This window comes from Erythrolamprus reginae, chromosome 12, assembly GCF_031021105.1.
Source record: "Erythrolamprus reginae isolate rEryReg1 chromosome 12, rEryReg1.hap1, whole genome shotgun sequence".
In the NCBI taxonomy this organism is placed as follows: Eukaryota; Metazoa; Chordata; class Lepidosauria; order Squamata; family Dipsadidae; genus Erythrolamprus; species Erythrolamprus reginae.
The window spans coordinates 14,250,706-14,277,991 of NC_091961.1; the positions used below are offsets into that span (position 1 = coordinate 14,250,706).

At 41.8% G+C, this 27,286-nt stretch overlaps 1 protein-coding gene across 1 annotated transcript in view; it reads right to left on the minus strand.

The window, feature by feature from the left end:
- The window catches only part of KCNU1 (potassium calcium-activated channel subfamily U member 1), a 194,718-nt gene that overhangs the window by 75,311 nt on the left and 92,121 nt on the right, over nt 1–27,286 (minus strand). Inside the window, 2 exon segments of the mRNA XM_070765628.1 lie at nt 19,557–19,653; nt 20,866–21,081. Coding sequence (XP_070621729.1) covers nt 19,557–19,653; nt 20,866–21,081 — 313 coding nt within the window.

A 27,286-nucleotide genomic window follows, 5' to 3' on the forward strand; every position in this document is an offset into this window, starting at 1 on the left:
GGTCATCTCCTACATAGCCACGGTGAAGCTATTGGTCATCCATCATTGCCAACTTTTTGATCAATTTTTCAATCAATTAAAATTGAACAAGAAATAAAGTGCTACAGCTTCCCTTCTTGTGGTGTCACCACTCCTTACAGTGACATCAACAGTTCTCATTGATCCTGGAGGAGGAGGCCGACCTGGTATGTGTGACTAAAACCTGGCTGGGCCCAGAGGGAGGAGTTTCTCTCTCCAAAGTTTGCCCAGCCGGGTTTCAAAATGCGCGTATCATGCCGCCTTGATTGCATCAGCGGAATCTCGTCCGGCCGCTCTGTTTAGGGTGACCGGCTCCCTTCTTAACCAGGGGGGAGTTGGGGAGCCCTTGCAGAGTAGCGCCAAGGATTTTAACACATTTTTCGCTGATAAAGTCGCTCGGATCCGGGCGGACCTCGACTCTGATTGGATAAAAGAGTCGACTGACAATGAGTCAGTTGAGGTGACTGGGGCCCGTACTTGTCCATCTGCTGTGATGAGTTTGATCTGGTGACACATGATGAAGTGGACAAGGCCATTGGAGCTGTGAGTTCCGCCAACTGTTTACTGGATCCGTGTTCCTCTTGGCTGGTTTTGGCCACTAGAGAGGTGACACAGAGCTGGGTCCAGGAGATTGTCAATGCTTCTTTTGGGAGGGGGTCCTTTTGGGCTCCCTACAAGGAGGCACTTGTGCGCCCCCTCCTCAAGAAGCCTTCCCTGGACCCAGCCATACTTAATAACTATTGTCCAGTCTCCATACTTCCCTTTATGGGGAAGGTTGTTGAGAAGGTGGTGTCGCTCCAGCTCCAGCAGTCCTTGGAAGAAGCCAATTATCTAGGCCCTCAACAATCAGGATTCAGGCCCGGCTACAACACGGAAACTGCTTTGGTGACACTGATGGATGATCTCTGGTGGGCCCAGGACAGGGGCTTGTCCTCTGTCCTGGTGCTTCTTGACCTCTCAGCAGCTTTCAATACCATCGACCATGGTATCCTTCGGCACCAGCTGGAGGGGTTGGGAGTAGGGAGCACTGTTTTGCAGTAGTTCTCCTACCTCTCCGGTCAGTCACAGTCGGTGTTGGTGGGGGTCAGATGTTGACCCCAACGGCTCTGGTGAAGAAGGAAGCGGGTCACCCTAAACAGAGTGGCCAGATGAGATTCTGCTGATGCAATAAAGGCAGCATGATAGGCACATCTTGCCGCCTTGAGCGCCACTTTGTAAGTCTTAATATGAGCTCTTACAAGTGTTCAGTAGGATTTGGACTTACTCTTCCTCCATCGCTTCTCTAGACGTCTCTTCTGGCATTTTAACTCCTGGAGCTCTCCAGGGTCTAGTGCCACAGAGAGGTCGCAATGGCGCATTCCGGTCAAGTGCCTCCATTGCAGCCTTATTCCAGGCTACAGCAAGAGACTCCGAGTCTTCGGAGAGGGGCGGCATACAAATCTAATAAATAATAATAATAATAACTATGGACGAGTGCATCTGGAAAAACCCCAAGCGCCCTTTGAAAGCCCTCTGCGTCCATCAGGCATCTGGGGCGGAACCACCTAGCCAGTTACCTCCTTGAGTAGCACAGGCAGGGCTGTTGACACGCATCTGGGAGGCAGGTACGTGAGCAACAAGCCCACCTGGACCCCTAAGTCCAACTACACCACTTTCACAGGATTGCATCTCCGATCTCCTGGTTTTCTGCATGTTCTCAAAATGGCCCCCGTACTGCCGATCCTCCTCCTCCTCGTCAACTCCTCCTAAATGGTCTGCCCAGGCCTCTTCAAACAGAAGATCTTCCGGTGCTGGCTACTCTTCTTAGTCAGCGCCCCAGGTCTGCCCGCTCTCACCAGTCGGATCTCAGGTTCAATCGGCCACCAAACTGCTTCAGATCTTAATCAGCACAGTTTCTGCTGGCTTGCTGTCATCTGCCACGCTTCCCACTTGAAAACCATCATGGATCCACTGTTAGAACCCTTGCAATTTGCATACTGAGCAAATAGATTGACAGATGATGCTATTAATATGGCTCTGCACTACATCCTACAACTTCTTGAATCTCTAAAAACCTACGCTAGGATCCTTCTTGTAGACTTTAGTTCAGAATTCAACACCATTATAACGGACATTCTTTTAACTAAACTAAATCAATTAGTGATACCTGAACACACTTGTAAGTGGATCATAAGCTTCCTAACTGACAGGAAGCAGCAGATGAAGCTAGGCAAATTCACATCAGATACCTGTATAATTAGCACAGGGTCTCCCCCAAGGCTGTGTACTCTCACCATTCTCTTCTCTCTACATACCAATGACTGCATCTCAAATGATGCATCTGTTAAACTACTGAAGTTTGCAGCTGATACAACGGTGATTGGTCTCATTCAAAACAATGATGAAACCACATACAGAAAGGAGGTTGAATAACTAACCTCGAGGTGTGATCAGAACAATCTAGAACTGAATACACTCAAAACCGTAGATATGGTGGTAGACTTTAGGAGAAACCCTCCCATTCTACCACCTCTCACAATACTAGACAACACAGTAACAGTAGAGACTTTCAAATTTCTAGGTTCTATCATATCTCAAGACCTAAAATGGTCACCTAACATCAATAACATCATTCAAAAAACACAAGAAAGAATGTTCTTTCTGTCCCAACTCAGGAAGCTCAAATTGTCTGTCATCTGCACCTCTGTAGCTCTCTGTTTTGGTTCTGCAACCCAACAAGACTGACACAGACTTCAGAGGATAATCAGAATTGCAGAAAAAACAATTGCTGCCAACCTGCCTTCCATTGAGGACCTGTATATTGCATGAGTCAAAAAGAGGGCAGTGAAAATATTTACTGACCCCTCGCATCCTGAACATAAACTGTTTCAACTCCTTTCCGAATGCCATCACTCTGCTAAACAAATATTTCCCCCAACATTGTCAAACTATTTACTAAGTCTGCACTATTACTACTAGTTTTTTCTCAACCTTCCTATCACCCTTTTCCTCCCACTTATGACTGTGTGACTGTAACTTGTTACTTGTATCCTTAACATTTTTATTAATATTGTTTCCTCATTGCTTATTTGACCCTACAACATTCATTAACTGTTGTATCTCATGATTCTTGACAAATGTATCTTTTCTTTTATGTACACTGAGATCATATGCACCAAGACAAATTCTTTGTGTGTCTAATCACACTTGGCCAATAAATAATTCTATTCTATTCTACATTGAAAGTTCCAGAAAAGGAAAGCATCGTTATCAAGAATAACAAAACCCAATGCCCTTAAAAAACCAGAAAGGGAAATTGTGACAACCAGTAATCACCACTGACAAAATTGTCAGCCATAAGACATTCTTGACAACTCTTCATTGCATTTGGCCACTGCTAATCAGCTTGAATACAGTAGTTAATTAGTAAGTTAATTTAATTAAGGGTACTGCTTGACTATAGATTAGTGGGGATGTGGATAGGGCAATGAAGCCTTCTACTCTTTTTTTTTCTTGATTAAGATGCTCATATGGGAAAATTCAGACAGTGATTATTGCCTTATTTTTAACAAAGAGAACGTGGTTCTTTTCTGATAATTTGTCAGAAACAAATGCCAGGTCTCCCCACCCTCCAATTCTAATTCCAACCCTACTTTTAACATTGTACATGTCATGATAATTTCCAGTGAAGGGTTTCAAAAGCTCAATTCAAACATGAGAGGAAATGAAACTGGGTAGTGGTTGGGATTGTGCATGTGAGCTCCCTTCCTCTTCATATTCTTACCCATTCTCTCCAACCATTGTTTTCCCCACTTGGGATATTTGATGTCCATATGTATTTCAATCTGTCTAACTGTAAGATTATGTCAAATGACTCAAATACATCTAAGATCACTTTTCTTTCCATTAGGAGTGGATGTCAGAATACTGAAGTCACAGATACACCTTTTTATCTTTGTAAAACCATCTCCCACCCCTTTTCTCCTAAAAAAATTGCAAAAAAATATTCTGATATTTTGAGATGGAAATATCCATACAAAATGAAGTTTAAACTTTAAAATAAGCTAAACCTAATAAAAAGAGGGAGGAAAAAACTTACCTCTTTCCGGATCCCAAGAGAGAGAAACAAGTTAATCATGACTGAAATAACTTATATATCTACTGTAAGTTTCTGTCTACTGTGACTCTTAGCAATTCAAACATGTTAAGAAGTTCCCCAGCTTAATTATCTTTGTTCCATGCAGGAGAGAGTAGATATAGAGGATACAGCTAGCCAACTAGCTCTATTCTCTAACCACTTTCAATCTCTCCACAATGTGTATTCGTATCAATTTAAGCTGTAATAACTTCCTTTTTATACTCTGTGGTTCCTTTTCAAGGTAGAGCCAAGACAATTGGATGGAGCTGAGTGTTTTAACTCTCAGCCTTCTGAATTGAAGGCCATTGCCTTCACCACTTAGGTCACCACACCACTCAACCCAAATTAAGCTATAACGATTGATGCAAAATGTACCAGAAGAACCAGGATAGAACCATAGACAACCATAGAAACCATATTGGAAATTAGTTAATTATTTTTCCCTATACACTGTAGATGTATGAACCTGACTCATATGTTACTTTCATGAATCACTTTGATATGCTAATATAAATTTTGTATCGATTCACATTGCATGGATTCTTTATATACAAGCAACTTTTCATGCATATGTATCTAATTGATTTTAATTATGCTTAATAGCATGACTGGAGTTGGGTAAGCATTGGATACACCATTTGGGATTAGAAATAGCATTCTTCTTTGCTCAGTATCAGGGGTGAAATTCAGCAGGTTCTGACAGGTTCTGGAGAACTGGTAGCAGAAATTTTGAGTAGTTCGGAGAACTGGCAAAATAATACATCTGGCTGGCCCTAGAGTGGGCGGGAATGGAGATTTTGCAATATCCTTCTCCCAGGAATGGGGAAGCGAAGGGGATTTTGCAATATCCTTTCCCTGGAGAGAGGTGGGAATGAAAATTTTCCAGTATCCTTTCCCTGTCATACCCACCAAACCATGCCCACAGAACCGGTAGGGGGGGGGGAAATGAATTTCACCCCTGCTCAGTACCACATCCTACACATAAGTAATTCCTAAGTAAATTGCCTTACATGAAACACATTGCACAGATGGGCAGAAAATGAATGATAGGGAATGTTACCTAATGGAATTTGTGGGTCAATGAATATCCAGTGTATACAGTATTAGTGTGATAAAAATTCAGATATTTTGACTTCCTCCCAAGTCACAGTGGAAAATCATTAAAAGATGGGTGCGAAAAAACTTGACCAGGACAAATGAGTTGTCATATTAATATTGATTTATCTTTTTACAATTAGCCAATTTGCCTAATTGCTTCAAGTTTCTTTTCAACAAGGTATGACACCACTATCTACTTTTGTTATTTTTGTTATTTTTTAATATTTTATTAAGCAGTATAAATTCAAGTGCATAATACAAGAGAACACTATCTACTTTTGAATGCATTCTTCCCTAATATTTGCTGATTTTATACAATACAGGAATTCTTAAGTTATAAAGCAGGTAGAAACTGAATTCTGTACAGCATTATTCAAAAATGTCTTTTATGAGGTAGATTGCATTTTTGTCATTCAAGCACTAAATGTAGGGGAAATGTTCATAAGCATGTAAGAAACATTAGATCTTGATGAGCCAGGTCCCTGTTATTTTATGTTATTTTAGCTATTCCAAAGGTGCTTTTCAAAAGAAAACTGGACTTTCTTTGTTTTCACTTGAAGACATTTTGCTTCTCATCCAAGAAGCTTCTTCAGTTCTGACCAATCCTTTCATTCTCCACCATTCAGTCAGATGCTAAAGAAGCTTCTTGGACAAGAAGCACAACATTTTCAAGGGGAAAAAAAGTCTAGTTAGCATTAGCAATACAATTTAGACTTATATACAGCTTCATAGTACTTTACATCCCTCTCTAAGTGGTTTACAGTTTCAGTCTATTGCCCCCCCCCCCAACAATCTGGTCCTCGTTTTACCTATCTTGGAAGGATGGAAGACTGAGTCAAGTTACCTTTTGAAAAAGCACTTTTGGTACAACCAGGACCTGGATGACTTATTGTTGATTTCTTTTTATAATTTTACATGTCAAAACACATTATGCAAATGTTAGATTTTATCATATTTTATGTTATTTTAAATAATACCAAAAAAACCAAAACCTGCTAAAATGTTCAAGATTGTTTCCTGCAAAGGGACAGAAATGTTGGGGGTTTTTCCAATCTAACTTCCAGCTTGTGTTTCTTAGAGTCTTAATTTCCTTCTTAATCCTCTTTCAATCTGTTTAAACTTGAGTCCCCAATCAGTAATTCAATAAGAGCCATTATGATATGATTTATGATAAGTGTGTAATCATTAGAATTACTCTGGATTATTAAAATATAAAGTAAGCATTGCCGGGAGGGGTCTGTCTTTTTCCACATCCTCAACACAGAATTAGGAACTGACCATATTACAAATAGGCAGGTTTGCACAAATTAACTGGGCAGAACTAATAATTAGCTAACATCTTTTTGCATCTGGATTAGACTGAGTAAATTTAGATAATCAACTTTTCCCCAGAGCAGTATACAAGGAAATTCTATCTGGATATATGGCTTTTGCTGTGTAACACATTTAGTGAATATTGGTTGATAAATAAATCATGTGAACATCCCATGTATATGTACATATATACAGTGATACCTCGGCTTACGAACCCCTCTTCATATGAACTTTTCGTGATACGAACCAAGTGTTTAAGATTTTTTTGTATCTTCTTCCGAACTATTTTCACCTTACGAACCCAAGCTGCCATTGCTGGGATGCCCCGCCTCTGGACTTCTGTTGCCAGCCACAGCGCTGGGATTCCCCTGAGGCTCCCCTCGCTGGGATTCAAAGCAGCGCCAGCAAAAATGACGGGAATCCCAGTGAGGGGAGCCTCAGAGAAATCCCAGCAATGCAAGAACGGGTGCTTCAGCTGGCAACGGAAGTCCGGAGGTCACAGAACAAATTAAGTTCATAAGACGAGGTATCACTATATCTGGTTTTCTCTCTCTAGTTGTATTTTCTAAAACCAGTGTAGATAAAGTGCCTTTTTTTTCTTTTGTGGCCAAAGTCAGGATTCTCCCTTCCCTCTACAAAAAAACATGTACACGGGGACACAATGCAAGAAAATATTTCTGTGACGGAAAAAAAAAAGGAAGAAAATAAAACAAAGCAATGTTACCACACTTTGCCCCCATCTAAAAAAAAGAAAGGTGATAGACAGACAGACAGTAGATAAATTGCAGGCAGAAAGACAGTTTGGAGGCCTTATGTAAGTTTTGGTTTGCCCATCCTGCTTCAAGATATAAATAAAAAAGAAATGCAAAGTTTTTCCAAGATGCTACATTTTAAAAGACAATTCCATCATCTAAAAAGAATCAAAGTGGAAATGGCTTTGATAGTCCCATTCTAGGCAGTGGGTGGGTGGGTGGATGGGAAAGTCTATTGGCACTGAATCAATTATACATCACCACATCCTATAAACATCATGTAGCACTGATTGACAGATCTCCTGCATATTTCAATTTCACATGCTTCAAGGTACAGCTCAAGTAATAAGATTTGTGTTTCTTTAATTTGCTGTTTTGCTTACTAAATTGAAATCATTTCCTTTCTCTCCCAGACCTGTTTCCCAGCAAAGCAGCTCCAAATTCACAAATGATTGAAGAAAAGATTCCCATTATTGCATTCCTACCTACATTTATGAGAAAAAACAATCCTGTTTGCACTCATCTGGAATAGTCCCATGAAAGATCCCCATGATATGGAAGACACATTCTCCGTACTGAAGGAGCGGGTCCAGCAGTCACATGGGTTGCTCATGTCCAATCCGGTGGAACTGAGCCTAGTGTTAAAAAAGCTTGCTGGATCCGCCCCTTCCCCAGAATTCGCTCAGTTCGCATATCCTGCGGTTGTATTGTGATAGCTCGTTCAACATTCTAACACCTTCCCTTCGATCTTTCCTTCAAAAGTAGTAAGAATTGTTTATCCTTATTTGTTTACTTGCACTAATAGCGCCAGCCGTTTGTGGCTCGGCTTTTTTCCTTTGGGAGAAGTTGCGGTTTCGTTTTCCCCCGGCTGTTTTGCCGTTTACGATCCCCGCTGCCGCTTGTGGATTCCTTTAATCCTTTGGCCTGGAGGTCTTGGTGCAAGTATTGCTTCATTGATTGATTATAGTATTATTGTTAAAGGGCTTAAGAAATACCTCCTGCGGAGTGAGACGCTTGTTTTAGTCTCCTGGACTTAGTCGATCGCTTCCCCTTTAAGAAGTCTATTACGGAGCGATTTTTCGGCGCGAAGGCCTTCGCGCCCTTTTTAAATTTAGGCCTCTCGTGTTGGCCTTCTGCCAGCCGCGTAGGCCTCAGTCCACCGCTTGGATCCCGGAGTGGGCTTTGGGACGCTCAGGCTTAATTCTCCACCGGCTAAGCCTCCAACCAGAGTGCCTTGGTTACTTTAATTAAAGTTTAGGGAGGCTGGCCACGCTGTATTTGGGGACACGAACTCTGGGTTTGCCCAGATTGCCCTCAAGTCTCAGCAGCTCCGAGGCCTCGGAGCAGGATCCATTCCTCTTGGGAAGTTTTTGAAATTCTTCTCCCTAATTATTCAGTTATTGGCTCAGCCTTGTCTTCTGTTAATTGTCAGACTATGGCTACTTTTCCCAAGAGAGGCACCACTCAAGGTTCCAGAGAGGCCAGGCCTACAGGCGATGAGATTACCAGTATCCCCCAGGCCTCGACCTCCTCTTCTCCAGGGGCCCGTCCCTCGACCAAAGTCACCAGGGCTGAGAAGAGAAGGGACCTAGCCCTACAAAAAATTCATGACAAATCAGCAAAGCGTTTGAAAGTACAGGCCCAAGTACTCAGTAGCCATGACCCCCCAGAGGCTTCCTATCTGCCTCCTTCTGGGGTCCCTGTGTTATCTCTGGATGAGCCAAACCTAGACAGACCCCAACCTAACCTATGGGGAGTAGGTCCAGAGGAACCAGATATTATTGAAGATTCCTCCCAGCCAGGATCCTCCCAGGCCTTCAGGGATTCTTCTGCCATTCCTGCTGATATTTCCAGTTTACCTCCTGAATTCCAATCTATTTTTTCTGTGTTATCCAAGGCCATTGATGCTAAACTCTCTACCATCAATGCGCTTCCCTTACCTCCTCCTCGTCCCTCCCGCCCCTTGGGTTCTTCCCCAACGGTTAGAGCTCCTATTCAGGATGAATCAGATTCCTCTCAGGACGAATATGAGGATATGGAGGAGGATGAGGATCCCTTTCAAGGCCTCTCAGATGATGAGGAATCCCAAATAAAGGTTCCTTCTCCAATTACTATTTTCCCCTCTCAATTGTTCAAATCTCTCCTCCTCAAAGCTAGAATTGCTACGGGATTGGCGGCCCAGGAGAAACAGGCCTCCACATCTACTGATCCCCCGGAGGAGAATTTACCTTACTTCACAGAGGAACAGGAGGATAATGAGGTAATTCCTATGCCTAAATTGTTTAAAGATGCCTTACTTAAGCAGTGGGATTTCCCAGCCTCGGGGCTCAATCCCTCAACCAAGGACAAAAAGTTGTACAAACTCTCCTCTTCCTATGAGGAGCTCCTTTCCTTTCCTAAACCGGATGAACCTGTCAAGATCCTTCACTCGGCGGCGGCTGTGCCAGGCGAAGCAGAGGAAGTCCTCCGCCCAGAGGACAAGCGGATTGAACAGATGCTCAAAAGAGGATTCACCGCAGATTCCTGGGCCATTAAAAGTTCTGCAGCGGCTTCCTTTTTCTCCAGAGCCATGCTTCTGTGGCTTCGCCAACTTCAACAGCATATTCCTCCCGATGACTTGAGAGGTCAACAAGACTTCAACAAGGTCTTTGCAGCTGCTCAGTACGTGGCTGATGCCACTTTACAATCTACTAGATTTTCTGCTAAGTCTATTGCAGCTTCTACTACGGCAAGAAGACTCCTATGGCTTCGCCCTTGGCAAGCAGGAGTACGTCAGAAGTGGCAGTTATCTCTGGGACCCTTAAAGCGCGACCTTCTTTTCGGGGATCTTCTGGATCCACTCCTCACGGAGACCACGGACAAGAAGAAAGTATTGGGTCCAACCACCAAAAAGGCTACCAAAACGCAGTCCTTTCGTCGCCCAGGGCGTCAGCAAGATCAAGCGGCTTCCTATCAGAGATCTCCAGGTCAGTATTCCCCCCGCTTTCGTTCCCAAGGTAGGAACTCCAGGGGCAGAGGGTTTCGCTTCCAAAGGGGAGCGTCCTCTAACAGGGCTTCAAAAAAACCTAGATGGTAGTTTTTCCTCGATTCCCATAGGTGGCCGTCTAGCCCATTTCGCCTCTAATTGGCGTCTCACCTCCAAGGACCCCTGGGTCATTGACACTGTTCAAACAGGCCTTCTTTTAGAATTTACTTCTCCCCCCCGAAACGTTTTATTTCCTGCCCTTCTCCCAGGTCCTCCTCAGATTGTAACCGTATGGAGGAGGCCATTTCCCACTTATTGTCCATCAGAGCCATTCAACCGGTTCCACCCGGTCAGAAGGGTCTAGGTTTTTATTCCATCCTATTTATGGTTCCAAAATCCTCCGGAGGTTGGAGAGCTATTTTGGATTTAAAGAAGCTGAACCTATTCATCAAATATAGGAAGTTTAAGATGCACTCCTTATCATCCATTTTGGCCGCCATCCACCCGGGAGATTTCATGGTCTCTTTAGACCTCACTGAGGCCTACCTCCATATCCCTATAGCCAAATGCCACAGAAAATTTCTACGTTTCTCCTTTCAGGGCAGGCATTTCCAGTATAGGGTGATGCCATTTGGCCTTTCCTCGGCCCCTCGGGTCTTTACAAAGCTCTTGGGGTCTCTGGCAGCCTATATCCGGGCGTCTCCCATCCACATTTTATGTTACCTTGATGATATTTTGATTCATGGGAACTCCCTAGAGAAAGTGAAAACAGACCTTTCTGTCACCATGTCAGTTCTACAGGACCATGGTTTTTCCATCAACTTTGACAAAAGTCATCTCCAACCTTCCACATCCATTTTACACCTGGGATCCGTTATTAATTCCGAATCCTCCCAGGTCTTTCTCTCTCCTGAGAGAAAAATCAGTATAGGGGAGTTAATTTCATGCATTTTATCTCAACCTTCAGTTGCCATAGTATCCCTGTCTTCCCTTTTGGGTAAGATGGTGTCATGCATAGGCATCATTCCCTGGGCTCACCTTCATGCTAGGGAACTACAGTGGCTCCTATTACCCTTTCAGAGATCGGGGCACAGCAACTCAAGCCGTCGCATTGTCATTCCACCAATTGTTCGCAGATCCTTCAAGTGGTGGAAGTCTCCGGCCATGGACAAAGGATCCCCTTTCAGGTGCCCGGATCAATTTGTCATCACCACAGACGCCAGTCTATCGGGATGGGGCGCCCACGCCCAGGGGATGATAGCCCAGGGCACGTGGTCCCCGGAGGAAGCTTCCAAGCCAATCAATTGGCTAGAGTTAAGAGCCGTCTCCCTGGCTCTGAAGCAATTCTTTCCTCGCATCCCCAACCGGCACGTTCTCATTCTCACCGACAACATCGCCACGAAAAGTCATATCTGCAGACAGGGGGGCACGAGATCCAAGGCCCTCATGAGGGAGGCCCTCAAGTTAGGCCTTTGGGCGGAAAAACATCTTCGGTCGCTCCTAGCCGACCACATCTCGGGGAGCCTCAACGTCCAGGCGGATTGGCTATCTCGAGCAACGATAGACCCCGGAGAGTGGAATCTCCATCAGGACCTGTTCCATCAAATCAGCCTCAGATTCGGCCTACCAGTTCTGGATCTCTTCGCGACCAATGCGAACGCCCAACTCCCTCGCTTTTTTTCCAGATTTCCATCCCCGGGAGCGGAAGCAATCAATGCCCTCCGGAGCCCATGGCCTCCAGGCCTACTCTACGCATTCCCTCCAATTCCAATTCTCCCGGACGTGATTCACAAGGTCCTCACCGAGAGGGCCCGAGTAATCCTAATCGCCCCCCATTGGCCCTGCCGGCCCTGGTTCGCGGATCTCCAACAGTTGTCCGTCCAGGACCCTTGGCGACTCCCCGTTTCGGGGATATGCTGCGGCAGGGGGCCTCGTTCCATCCAGACCCGGAGTGGTTCCACCTCACCGCCTGGCTGTTATCAGGAGAGACCTAGAACTGCGTGGACACGACCCCGATACAGTGGAGGTCATCTTAAAGGCCAGAAGGGGCTCGACCAATCGAATCTACGACCATACGTGGTCCAAGTTTCACCAGTGGTGTCTACAGGAGGGTCTCTCTCCCCTGTGCATCCCCATACACAGGATCATTTCCTTCCTTATGCAAGGTTTCCATAAAGGACTTTCCACCAGCACCCTCCGGCGTCATCTGGCGGCCATTTCCTCTGTCCTAGCGGGGCCCCGCAGACAGCCTCTCCGTTCCTTTCCAGAAGTTCAGGAATTCCTCAAGGGTATAGCCAACCTCAGACCTTCCAAGGTCCACAGGTATCCATCCTGGGATTTGCCACCGGTTCTCCATTCCCTCACGCAGGCACCATACGAACCCTTAAAATCGGCGTCCCTCAGGTACCTATCCTTTAAGGTGGCATTCCTGGTGGCTATTACCTCTGCCCGACGCATTTCGGAGTTGGCTGCCCTCTCAATCAGGCAGGACCTCTGCCAATTTCATCAGGACAAGGTAGTCTTGCGACTGGACCCCACCTTCTTACCCAAGGTCAGTTCCATGTTCCACAGGACTCAGGATATTGTCTTACCTTCCTTCTGTCTCCAACGGGACCATCCCTTGGCAATTAGATGGCACACCCTGGATCTCATTAGAGCGCTGAGGATCTATATCCAACACACAGGACCCTTTCGGAGGTCGGAAGCACTTTTTATAGCCTATCATCCCAGAGTCATGGGGGCCAAAGTGTCTTCTACAGTGATAGGCCGTTGGATCAGAGGGACTATATCTAAGGCCTACGAATCGGCCGCCCTCTCAGTTCCAAGGAACATCACAGCGCATTCCACCAGGAGCGCAGCCACTTCGGCTGCTTGGGCGACTCAAGCCCCGTTGGAGGAGGTCTGCAAAGCAGCCACTTGGGCCTCGCCAAATTCCTTCATCAGGCACTACAAAATTGATTCTTACGCCTCAGCGGACGCTGCCTTCGGCAGAAGGGTACTCCAATCCGTTATCTCTCACGATAGCAATCTAATCCCACCCTAGGGACCATCTATTGGGTATGTCCCATGTGACTGCTGGACCCGCTCCTTCAGTACGGAGAATAGGCGTTGATTGCTTACCTGAATGCCTCTTCTCGTACGGTGAGCGGGTACAGCAGTCACTTCCCGCCCTTGTATGTGTCTTCTTTATCTTCCTATAACCTTTCTTCCTCTAACAATGAGAGTTGAACACTACAGAGCTTCACAGCTGAGCCTAGTCTATGGATTCGCGAATTCTGGGGAAGGGGCGGATCCAGCAAGCTTTTTTAACACTAGGCTCAGTTCCACCGGATTGGACATGAGCAACCCATGTGACTGCTGTACCCGCTCACCGTACGAGAAGAGGCGTTCAGGTAAGCAATCAACGCCTATTTTCCTGTCTCTCCATCCGGGGAAAGATAGTCTAGAAAGAAACTCTCTGACATTCCAGCTGATGTCCCTCTTCTAGTCTATTTATCCTGCATGGGTCCACCACCACAAGAATATAGGCAGCTAGAAATTTCTCAGGTCCCATTGTGAGATGAAAGCCAGAGGAGGTCAGACACTAGGGCCATCTTGTGTAAACTGACAAAAATGTGTGTGTGTGTGTGTGTGTGTGTGTGTTTGTGTGTAGGCTTTCTGTAATGTCACAACACATTAACTAACCTTGTCTATCTTCCCTTTCCGTAGAACAGAGTTTTACACTTGTCCTTCATACAAATAACCCAAGGGTGGGAATTATTCAAAAAGCTCATGTTTGACACCCCATCTGTTCATTTCTGACAGCAATATATAATGTAAAGCTATAAAAACTTGAAAAATAATGCAACATAAAAAGGGATTGACTCGGCTCCAAGAGGCCATAAACGGTAACAAATACCACTGTGTGATTTATTTTGTGCTGTAATCTTTACAATAAGTCATCCTTCAGACATTTTCCTGTGACAGGTTTTAATAATATTAATGCCCAGAGCAATCCAAATCATTGCCAATAGACATATTTATCAAGCTGCCAATCCAAGTAAAATGAAATTCTATAAGCAATAATGTAACATGTTAAAAGTGAGCTAATAAAACAAGTCAGCAGAGAAATATTACTTCAAAGAATTCTTCCCCTGCTCTCTCTAATCCATCCCTGAATGTTATATGGCCAAAATGCAAATCTTCCTTCTCTTTTGTTATTTATCACTCCAAAAATATCAGTGACCTTTCTGTAGACTTCAGCACACCCTTCTCTTCACTTTCATAAAGAATGCATTGCATTCTTTATGAAAGTGAAGGCAGAGTGCTTAGTTCTAGTCTCACCACTAACCAAACTCATCCCACACCCCAATTGCCCTTAGACTTGGATGTGATGGAGAGCATCAAAGAATAAAATCTTAAGAGCTGCGGATTTATGAAAGATTGACACACCTTGACAATCAGCCGGTACTTTGGAATAATTATCCAGATGTTTTAAATTTCAATTAAGAAGGAATACAAATTTGGGTGGAGGTTCTCTTTATAAACAATCAAGAATCCATTTTCTCTTTCATCTAAGTTGTTTTAATCTTATTTTATATTGGCAGAAGTTGGGTTGGAAGCTTTTTAACTCAAGAGAGAGAAATAAAGTATGTATTTCTGCACCTATTTTATGTTCTTGTGTATCAAATGACAATCCTGCCATCTAAGGTGAAACCCAACCAAAAGAAATCTTGAAAGCTCAATGGTGTCACCAAAAGGAGATTAACTAAATTTAAAAATAATGTGGCCATCCTTATAAAAAGAAAAAGAGTTATGGTTCTTTTGGTTATAAAAGAACCATCCTGCTACCTACCTACCTACCTATATCTATCTATCTATCTACAGTGGGGAAAAAGTATTTAGTCAGGCACTAGTTGTGCAAGTTCTCCCACTTAAAAAGATGAGAGGCCTGTAATTAACATCATAAGTAGACCTCAATCCTGAGAGACAACATGAAAAAACACATCCAGAAAATCACAGTCTGATTTTTAATGAATTCATTTGCAAATTATGGTGGAAAATAAGTATTTGGTCAATAACAGTTCATCTCAATACTTTGTTATATATTCTTTGTTGGCAATGACAGAGGTCAAACGTTTTCTGTAAGTCTTCACAAGGTTGACACACACTGTTGCTGGTATGTTGGCCCATTCCTCCATACAGATCTCCTCTAGAACAGTGATATTTGGGGGCTTTCGCTGAGCAACACGGACTTTTAACTCCCTCCAAACGTTTTCTATAGGGTTGAGATCTGGAGACTGGCTAGGCCACTCCAGGACCTTGACATGCTTCTCACAAAGCCACTCTTTTGTTGCCCTGGTGGTGTGCTTGGGATCATTGTCATGCTGAAAGACCTTCAGTGCCCTTGCTGATGGAAGGAGGTTTGCACTCAAAATCTCACAATATATGGCCCCATTCATTCTTTCATGTACACGGATCAGTCGTCCTGGTCCCTTTGCAGAGAAACAGCCCCAAAGCATGATGTTGTCACCCCCATGCTTCACAGTAGGTATGGTGTTCTTTGGATGTAACTCAGCATTCTTTCTCTGACCATATGAAATTCTTCCAATACTCTTCTGGATCATGTCTGTCTGCCTGCCTGCCTGCCTGCCTGCCTGCCTGCCTGCCTGCCTGCCTGCCTGCCTGCCTGCCTATCTATCTATCTATTATTTATTTATTCATTCATTCATTTATTTATTTATTTTTATTTGTATGTATGTATGTATGTATGTATGTATGTATGTATGTATGTACTCGATTTTTATGCCACCCCTTTCTTTAGATTCAGGGAGGCTTACAACATGCTCTCTAGCAAACTGCAGATGGGCTCGGACATGTACTGGCTTAAGCAGGGGGACACGTCTGGCACTGCAGGATTTGAGTCCCTGGCGGCGTAGTCATTCACTAGTTCCCCCTGTGTGGTTCTGGGATTTTTGTACAAATTGTTCTTGTGATCATTTTGAGCCCACGGGGTGAGATCTTGCATGGAGTCCCAGATCAAGGGAGATTATCAGTAGTCTTGTATGTCTTCCATTTTCTAATTATTGCTCCCACGGTTGATTTCTTCACATCAAGCTGCTTGCCTATTGCAGATTCAGTCTTCCCAGCCTGGTACAAGGCTACAATTTTGTGTCTGGTGTCCTTTGACAGCTCTTTGGTCTTCACCATAGTGGAGTTTGGAGTGTGACTGTTTGAGATTGTGGACAGGTGACTTTTATACTGATAACAAGTTCAAACAGGTGCCATTACTACAAGTAATGAGTGGAGGACAGAGGAGCCTCTTAAAAAAGAAGCTACAGGTCTGTGAGAGCCAGAAATCTTGCTTCTTTGTAGGTGACCAAATACTTATTTTCCACCATAATTTGCAAATAAATTCGTTAAAAATCAGGCAATGTGATTTTTTGGATGTGTTTTCTCATGTTGTCTCTCATGGTTGAGGTCTACTTATGATGTCAGTTACAGGTCTCTCTCATCTTTTTAAGTAGGAGAACTTGCACAACTGATGTCTGACTAATTACTATCCCCTCCCCCTCTCTCCATCCATCCATCCATCCATCCATCCAGTGATGGGATTCAAACAATTTAAGAACCAGTTCATCCAGGGTCAGAGTGGCTGTCATGGGAGGTGTGGCCATTCCCCATCCTCCAGCTCTGCTACATATGAAGGATGACCCTCCTGTGATGGCCAACCTGACTCTGGGAGAACTGTTGCTAAATTACCTCCCCCCACTCCACATACTATCAAAGTGGATCCTGGGTGCTGTGTTTCAATGGAGAAATAGGAAATGGAACAGCCAGCATGAGAGAAGAAGAAGAGCAGGGAAAGAATAAAGAGGGAAAGTGGCCTTCTCATTCCCTTGTGCCAGCCACTCCGTTGCCTGTTTCTCCATTGCAGCATAGCATCCAGGATCCACTTTCATAGCGGGGTGCGTGTGTTCTGAGGTGGGATGGAGGTTAGGATTTCGCATTGTACCCCCACCTCACCCTAGAGAAGTCACAATACCTTCCCTAAACTGCTTTCCACCTCCATTCTCTGTGTCTGTCTGTCTGTCTGTCTGTCTGTCTGTCTGTCTGTCTATCTATCTACCCACCTACCCAATTGTCTCTGTTGCTGTAGAGTTGCCTCATCTGATGGCTGGGGTTAGCTTCCAATGGTCAAAAAAGCAATGTTTTCCCACCACATTTGTTCTCGTCTTGTGAGGGCTATAGAACATCTGACTATGCAAGTCTGCTCCACTTTTAAGTTAAACAGCTGCAAAGAATTCAGCAGACTTTGTAATCCCCGAGGTGTAATCCAACAGTATGGAAACTTGCTTCTCTTAAATACCTCCCTCTGGCATAATTGACTTTTCATGCACATTTTAATAATGATATTTCAGCAGGTTGAGAAAGGGGTTTCCCTTTCCTTTCTTTTTGCTTCTAAAAGAGGCTGATAATTTGGTTACGTCTTATACTCTGAATGTAGCTTCATACACACACACACACACCCCTAACTAGCTGCTAAAAATCTCCCCGGCTCTTACCTTGCAGGCTCTTTCATTGTTTCTCTCTGCGAAGAATGTTTTCCAAGCCCTAAGTCTTTGCAGGGTATTTTCCATTGCTCTACTTGCCCCGAATGCATCCTTCCAGGTGCTAATAATGTTCCCAGCTATTACTGGCTTGCAAGCTCTTTCATTGTTACTCTCCCCATAAAGTTTTTTTAAAGCTCTAACCAGGGGACAAAATAATTGCTGGCTAAGGACACTAACCAGATGAATACCTGGTAAGCAGATTCTTTTCCCTATTTTCCTTCCCCAAAAGTAAGGTGAGTCTTATACTCCAAAAAATACGGTATGTTATGGGCAGAAATGGGAGGGGTGCTATAAACTTAATAATTCCCTTTTTGGTCAAATCGGCATAATGTAATAGTATGGATAATTTTATTCATGCCCTTTAGAGTATATTTCTAATCTAATGTGTCCCCCAGACAAAAATGGGTGTCAACCAGGGATGGGCTATTGCCCGGATGGGGAGAATGCAGTGGGGTAGCGAAAATGGAGCTCCACCCCAGAACACCCAATTTGCACTGAAAGATGTTGTAAGAAAATGCATAAACCATGCCGACACCGTGGTAGTAAAAATTCTGGTGTCAACAAATGGCTATGGACAACCTGCATGTTTTCCCCTTTGGTCAAACAGCAGCAGAGAGGGGGACATTTCAAACAGTGCTAAAACAAGAGTGAGGAAACGATAATCCCCTATCTATATGTGTGGCTCCCATATCACTCCTTAGTCATTACAGTTGAATGTTAGCAATAAAATTGTTGAAAATTGGCATCAGTTTCCCACAATTTTGAGTTAGGAACAAATGGAAACTGTAATATAAATACTGAAAGGAGCTTAAAGAGCAGGAGAAAGAAAAAGAGGAAGGGGAAAGGGGAAAGAGAAGGAGAAGAGGAGAAAAATGAGGAAGAGGGCCAACCTTGCTCATTTTAAATGACTGCTTTATTCTTTGAAGCCTACATCATCATGGATCGACTACACAAATAAGGTATGCTTCTACTTTTTTCTTTCTCCTGGCTTTATGTGCTAGGTATCTTACACACAATTACTAGACAGAGGTACAGCTATGGCAGAAGATGAAGGAGTCCCTTGGTGTTTGCAGTTGTTCAAAATCTTAATCCATAGCACCATTGTACATGAAAATGTGTGTTTTAGGATAATTAAGGGGCATACATAAGCACACTAGAGTGCCTTCCGTCCCCTGTCCTATAGTCTCTCCTATATCTCGTATTTCTTCTCTACTGCTCTCTATAACCTTCCCTGTGTATTATTGTGTATTGGACAAAATAAATAAATGAATGAATGAATGAATAAATAAATAAAAATAAATAATTACTCTCATTAAATAAACCACTGAAGATGGAGGAGCTCACTAGAAGGGAGTGAGAAGCTGCTTATTAGTTAGGTTTGAATGCAATTTGATTTGGATGCTCCTTGAAACATGGCAGCCCCGAGTCTTCGGAGAAGGGCGGCATACAAATTTAAAGAATAATAATAATAATTAATAATAATAATAATAATAATTTCAAATTAATTTCTACTAATAGTGAAAAACTGGTCAAACTGGTCATAATCTCTATCCCCTTTTAACCATCAAAGGTAAGTACCTAAACAACTTCTAAGATATAAAGAGAAGCAAAAACCTATTTTGTTCTCAGATAATCTGGGAATCTAGCTCAAAAATGGATTTATAATACAGTATAAGGAGAACTCTGTTTAACTCTCTTACCTGGGCAAAACATCCAAGGAGAGAATTCCAAGGGATCGTGAAGGTGCTATAACTTCTTCTGAACCTCTCAAATTACTGTGCACACTTGATGTGTTTTCTGAAACGAAAATAATTAAGAAGAAATTTCTTCTTTCCTTCAGGTCAACAGCCTATGTTCTGCTGAAGCTACCCTGGTCATGTATTCAGTGCAAACACATAAAGAAATTCTTGAAATAATGCTAAATTGCCAATCTGCCAGTTTACCCATACAGACAATGTTTGTAATTTATCAATACAGACAATGTCAAGATGCCTTTGAAAATGTAAGTACTCTAATTTCTTTTCCTTATTATGTTTTGCTGTATAAGATATTGTTAAGCCTCTTATATACGCTTTAACTGTGTCCCATAAGTTCTGTGGGGTAGTGTCTGATGTTTTATTAATTTCAAAAAATATTTTTAATTCCTTTTCAATCCAATCCTTATATTTCTTATCATTTAATATATACCTATTCATCCGCCAGTTGTTCTGTTTATTATTCATCGTCATATAGACCACTATTGGGTTGTGATCAGCCCATGTATTAACGTCTATCTCGACCTCTCTTATTTGTTCTGCCACCGTTTTTGGTGCCCATAACATATCGATTCTCGTCCAAATTTTGTGAGGGTTGGAGTAGAAGGTAAATTGCCTTTTGTGGGGGTGTCTTTCCCTCCAAATGTCACTTAGTAATAATTCCGCTTTCATTTTTTGAAAAGTACTAGGTAGCAAGTTCCTTCTTGTTTTTTTACCTTTTCCCCTTTTTTTGTTACCTCCCCCTCCTGAATGGTCTAATTGTCTATTCGCGATAGCATTGAAGTCACCTATTATCAATACATTGTCGATAGCTAAGTCTATTATTATTTGGTGTAAATTTTTATAAAATGTCATTTGATCTTCATTGGGAGCATAAATAGAAACAACCACTAGAGGTCTAGGTTCAATATCAACTTGTACAATCAGTATCCTACCCTCTTTATCCTTGTATATTTGTTTGGAATTTATAGCATTCTTAACATACATCACTACACCTCTCTTTTTTTGGTCTGCTAATGCAGCATACATTTTTCCAATTTTGGGATTCAACAGTAATTTTTGGTTATCTTTTTTAATATGAACTTCTTGTAGTATTGCAATCTGAACATTTTGATTTCTAATTTTAGAAAAAAATTGCTTCCTTTTTCTTGGTTCGTTAAGTCCATTGACATTTACAGAAAAGATTTTTAAGTCTTTATTTGTTGTCATTTGATGGGTTTTTTGGTTTCTCGCTGAGGTTGAACTCTTCTAGGACCTTGCTCCTGCTCTATTACTTGAGCAGTAGCCCCCAGATCTTCTTCTTGCTGAGTTGGTAATTTTTCCCCTGGTTGCTGTTGAGCTAATTGTAGTTGGACCACTTGTTGCTTACTTGTGTGATCGGAGTGGCCAATGCCACTCTTTTCAAGAAGGTACATGGCTTGTTCTACGTTTTCCAATTTGTATCTTGTAGAACGCCATGTCAGAGAAAGTCCTTGTGGAATAAGCCAACGGTAAGTGATATTTTCTTTGATCAAAATTTTAGTTAAAAAGTGATAATCTCTTCTGTTTTCTCTGACACTTCTTGGAACTTGTTTTAATATCTTTATTTCTACTCCATGTCGTTGAGGCGGGGAGTTTCTTGAATAATGAAGTATCTCATCTCGCAACGCCTTTCTTGTAAACTTAATATGTATCTCTCTTGGGAGGTTGTGTCGACGGATATAGCTATTCGAGATTCTGTATACTTCATCGATTTCTTTCAATAAGGCTATAGGGTCCTCTTGGAGTATGGCTCCAATAATTTCCGCCATAGTCGTTTTTAAATCTTCATCTTTTTCCTCTTTTATATTCTGAAATCGAAGTCCGTACGAAGCTCGTTGCATCTCCAGCTGGATAATAGATTCATCATATCTTCTGTATCTTTCATCAGCTCTCCCTTCAAGATAGTCCATTCTTTTCTCATTTTTATCAGATTGCTCTTCAACTTTTTTAACTCGGTCGTCACTTTCTTGAAGAGTTTGTTGGATCTGCTTTATCTGGTCTTTCATCTCGCCCATATCAGCTTTCATTTGGGCCATCTCCACTTTAAATTCTGCCAAATCAGCTTTTATGGCTTCTCTTTGTTGTGTTGCCTCCTCCTTTATGGCTTCTCTTTGTTGTGTTGCCTCCTCCTTTATGGCCTCTCTTTGTTGAGTGGCGTCTTCTTGTGATTTAACCATAAAGTCCTTCAAGGTATTTAAAGTCTCGTGTATAGTTGCAAGGTTGGACTGCATTGTTTTGTCTTTGTCTTTATCTTTGGTAGACATGGTTAACACCTGGTGCGAGGGGGAAGAATGCGGTGACACTTGTGGAGAGAGGGTGGTTGGTGTGGTTTGTTTTTTTGCTGTTTTAACAAGGGTTGAGGTATGGGACATTATCAAATTAGAATCCACTATTTCAAATTTTAAAATTGGTTTCAATTTATATATAGTGAAAAAGAAAAAAATTACTATAAATTCCAAATCTGTTCAGTGTATTTTGTTAAAAAGAGAAATTCCCTTATGATATAACTATACCAATTCAATAGCAATTCAATTAATAACAAAATTCAAAAAAGAAAAAAAAACCTTATTATTTAATGCCACAAGAAAAAAGAACAGGTATTAACCTTTGCAAGTAAGAGAGAAACAAGAAATAAAAAAAAGGGGAAGGAATATCAGCTGTATGTAGAAAACAAGAAGAAAAGCATTGGAGAGGAAACTTTGGGAGGAGGAAAGGAAAAGGAGAGGGGGGGAAAATAAAGTGAAAAGAATTGTTCAAAAGGGGAAAGAAAGAGGGTAATATTTTAATTCAACTATTTAAAATAGAGCAGGAACCCAAGGGTTATTAACAATGCATATAGTTCAAACTAAACTTCTTCTAATAATAAAAATACCCAGGAATAGAAAAGAAGGTCAAAAGAAAATCAGGAAGAAAACAAATAATTATTCAAAGACACAATAACAGTACTGTATACTTAAATTCTTCTTATAAATCCTGTAGTTTTGCTAGAGAGTAGAGATGAAGATCCAAGTCTCAGAGGGTGAAGTTGTATTTGATTTTAATTCAAGATTCAAAGAGTAAGACAAATCAAAGGCTTGCTTGTATTCAAAATGAAGTCAGTTTATTTTCCAAATTCAAAGCAGGAACAAAGAAACAAATCCCAAGATGGAGTCAAGTTAAATTCCGTGCAGCAGGGCAGATGTTAAACAAAAGAATTCTCAGCAAATAATCCAAAAGGAGTCAGCAAATAATCCAAAAGGCTCAGCAAGTAATCCAAATAGGTTAATCCAGCAATAAGTAATCCAAAAAAGAAGTGGTTTCAATCTCTTCTAGATTCCATTTAGTTCATAGTTATTAAGTTATTTCATGTTGTGAAAAAGAGCAACAAGAAGAAAGAAAAAAAGCAAGACTGTGTTCCTCCGCTTCAAAAATTAAGCCCAGAACATTATGATTTTAAGAGTCTATCAAAAGCAAATTCTGATCATCTCTAAAAATTTCCTTTGGCAGTTAAAATTTTCTAAATAGTCATGTCAGATTTATGCTATTTTGTTAAACCATAAAGTCAGAAAATTATTTTATAGGTTCCAAAGTTCACGTTCAAGATGGAAAAGTAAAAGTAAAAAAGATTAGGTCCGGCTGTTATTAGCGGATGAATTCAAACAGGGAAAAACTTTCACTTTCGCCCTGAAGAAAAAAAGACTTTTACTTAGAACTTTCACGATCTTCTGGTTTAAACACGAAACGCAATGGAAATTTTTACCTTAGGTCCTTTCTCTGCTATATTCTTTTTCAATGAAGATATTTTGTACTTTCACTTCTTAGATTTTTTCTTCTTCCCGCTGAGTGAGGGGAGAAAGCGCTGGCCGGTCCTCTTAAGCGAAGAGGAGCGGTTCTCCCGTCTCCGAAGCTGCGGGGCGAACCGCTGCCTCCGGAGTCCTGGCGATGGGTCCTCGGGCAGAGGAGAGCCCCCTGTTCATGGATCGGGCCATCCGGGCCCGATCCGATCACAGATGCGACCTTCGGAGGGGGTAGAAGGGATCGCCTGGCAGAGCCCTGCCAGACACGTCCCGCCGCGATCTCCACCAAACCGGAAGTCCAACTTAACTGTTAACTGTTCTGTAAAGACATTCAGCTTTACTAATTAGGGATTCCAAAGAAAGACAACTGAAGTTGCAATCTGAGTAAATAGATTTAAAAATATCAGATGGAGAATGGAAGGTAACCAAGAAAAATAAACAATAATCTTCACTTTGCAAGTTGATAAGCCAGTGGACATTGGCGCTAGTTATCAATGTCTGTCACTTTTTGGTTTCTCTGTTGCATTTTTCTCTGTTGCATTTTTCATGGCAGAAAGAAATAGAAAGTAAACACAATTGATTACAAACTTCTCCTGGTGAATGCTAGAGAAATTGCCCTGTATTGCTATAGTGATATTTATCATAGAATTTAAAGAAAAGCCTGGAGTGTATATGTTCCCAGACCTCAGTTTTTCTTATTGCGATTCTGTGCAATTTACAAAGGAAATGAAGAGGATTTATAACCAGCAAGACATGACTGCCATCTGCTGTACAGTTAAGAGATGACATGATTATTCATTATAGAATAGGATAAAGGACCTTAGATAATATTTACTTTGCAGGGAAAGTTGGACTTGTTTAGAGTTCCAAACTAAATGGAAAACAATTATTCCAGGAAGAGCAATTCAGATTGAGCTTGTGTGCCTGAAAATGTAAGACACAACTAACCAACTGAAGTGCTCCAATAAAGCCATTTCCATTTAGGACTGAGTGATAGGAAGAAAATCCTTTCCTTTCCTTTCTCTTCCCTGTTTCCTTTCCTTTCCCCATTTTCTTTACCTATTTCCTTTCCCTTCCCATTCCCTTTCCCGTTCCCTTCAGAATCATCAAGAAAGAAATTGTCATGGAATACCAGGAGACTTCCATCAATGTTTTATAGGTGTACATTACTGAGTCTTTCTGATATTAACAGCCTGTTGCATATCATTAATCAGTGAGCAACTCCATGTTTGACTAACAGTGACTAAAGCAGTCCTTGCCTTCAGAACAATTACTGGGCAGAATAGATAGAAATCTTTATGCAGCTGCGATATAGTCCTGAATGACTTAGAATCCCCTTCAAAATGCAATACATAATTATTAGCGGGTGTTTTAGAAAGAATATTTTCTGTGGTTTTGTATATGGTATTTTGCAATCTAACAAAAATTTGAAATAGAAGGATGTCTGCGCATATCATCAATGAATTATTTTCCCATGTTTGATTAGAGTTATTCTTAGAATTTGCCCTCTCAATGAATAGTCTTGAAAGACAATGGTCAGAAAGTATCTAATCTGCCCCATTGTTCATGAAGGGTTTTTCCTTTTCTTTTTATTTATTTATTTATTTATTTATTTATTTTTTATTTTTTATTTTTTATTTTTTATTTTTTATTTTTTATTTTTTATTTTTTATTTTTTATTTTTTATTTTTTATTTATTTATTTATTTATTTATTTATTTATTTATTTATTTATTTATTTATTTATTTATTTATTTATTTATTTATTTATTTATTTATTTATTTATTTATTTATTTATTTATTTATTTATTTATTTATTTATTTATTTATTTATTTATTTATTTATTTATTTATTTATTTATTTATTTATTTATTTATTGTTAGAGTTGAAAGGGACCATGCAGGTCATCAAGTCCAACCCCCTGCCTGAGCAGGAATCCTAAAGCACCCCAGCCAAATGGCAGTCCAATCTCCTCTTGAAAGTGTCCAGAGTTGGGGAGTTCACAACCTCCGCAGGCAGGTTGTTCCACTGGTTGATGGCTCTGACCGTCAGGAAGTTCTTCCTTACTTCTAGGTTGAATCTCTCCTTGGTCAGCTTTCAGCCATTGTTCCTCGTCCAGCCCTCTGGTGCTCTGGAGAATAGAGTGGCTCCCTCTTCTCTGTGGCAACCCCTCATATACCTGTATACAGCATGTCCCCTCTTGCCCTCCTTTTCTCTAGGCTATCCATGCCCAGTTCCCGCAATCTCTCTTCGTAAGTCTTGGTTTCAAGTCCTCTAATCATTTTGGTTGCTCTTTTCTGCACCTACTCCAGAGTTTCAATGTCTCTTTTGAAGTGCGGTGACCAGAACTGGACGCAATACTCCAGATGTGGTCTGACCAGGGTGTAGTAGAGTGGCATTAATACTTCCCTGGTCTTGGAGTGTATCTCCCTGTTGATGCAGCTTAGGATAGTGTTGGCTTTTTTGGCCGCTGCTGCACATTGCTGGCTCATGTTTAGTTGATTATCCACCAAGATTCCAAGATCTCTTTCGCAGTCACTACTGCTAAGTGGGGTTTCTCCCAGGCTGTATACGTGTCTAGTTTTTTTTTACCAAGGTGAAGGACTTTGCTCTTGTCGACGTTGAACATCATGTTGTTAGTGTGGGCCCATAGTGTTAATCTGTCTAGATCTTTCTGTATTTTGAGCCTGTCCTCTAGGGTGTTGGCTACTCCTGCCAGCTTGGTGTCATCTGCGAATTTGATTAGTTCCTCTTCTACTCCCTCGGCCAGGGCATTGATGAAAATATTGAAGAGTACAGGGCCCAGGACGGAACCCTGTGGTACCCCACTGCCTACCTTCTTCCACGTGGAATTGGAACCATTGAGGACAACTCGTTGCGTGCGGTTGGACAGCCAATATTTTATCCATCTGCATGTGTTGTAACCTACCCCGTTTTTTTTCTAATTTGTGGATTAGGAGGTTGTGGTCAACTTTATCAAAAGCTTTGCTGAAGTCCAAGTATATGAGGTCTACTGCCTTGTGTTGGTCCACTGATTTGGCTATGGTGTTGAAAAATGATATGAGGTTGGTTTGGCATGATTTGTTTCTGACAAACCCGTGCTGGCTATTGGATATAATGTTGTTTGTTTCTAGGTAGTGGCAAAGTTGTTTTTTAATTATTTTCTCCAGTATTTTTCCAGGTATAGAAGTCAGACTGATTGGTCTGTAGTTGCCTGGGTCAGTCTTTTTACCTTTTTTGTGGATGGGGACTACGTCAGCTCATTTCCAGTCTTTCGGAAGGTCTCCAGTGGTCCAGGATTTTTGGTAGATGAGGAGAAGTGGTTCCGCAATGGTGTCTGCCAGTTCTTTTAGGACTCTGGGATGAAGTCCGTCTGGCCCTGGTGATTTGTACTCGTTGAGCTCCCACAAGTAGTCCCTTATTGTGTTTTTGTCTATGTTGAGTTCAGTCCCAGGGCTATTTGTTGCAGACTTGCAGGTTGGTTGGTAGGTGGTTCCATTTTGTGTGAAGACTGATGCAAAGTAGGTGTTGAGCAGCTGTGCTTTGTCTCTGTTGTCTGTGATTTCATTACTGTCTTCGTTTTTTAGTGTAGTGACTGTTTCCTTAATTTTCTTCTTGTTGTTTATGTGCTAGAAGAACTTTTTTTGTTGTCTTTGACTTTTCGTTTCGTTTTGTGTTAGTATAGTAGTCTTTTACATATAGTGCAACTCCACCTCCTTTCTTATTTGACCTGTTTTTCTTGAAGAGGTTGTAACCCTTTATCTGCATGTTCCAGTCGTGTGTTTCGTCCCACTAGGTTTCTGTAATACCAATTAGATTGTATTGGCCCTCATGCATTAGTAATTCCAGTTTGCCCTGTTTGTTCCCTAGGCTTTGTG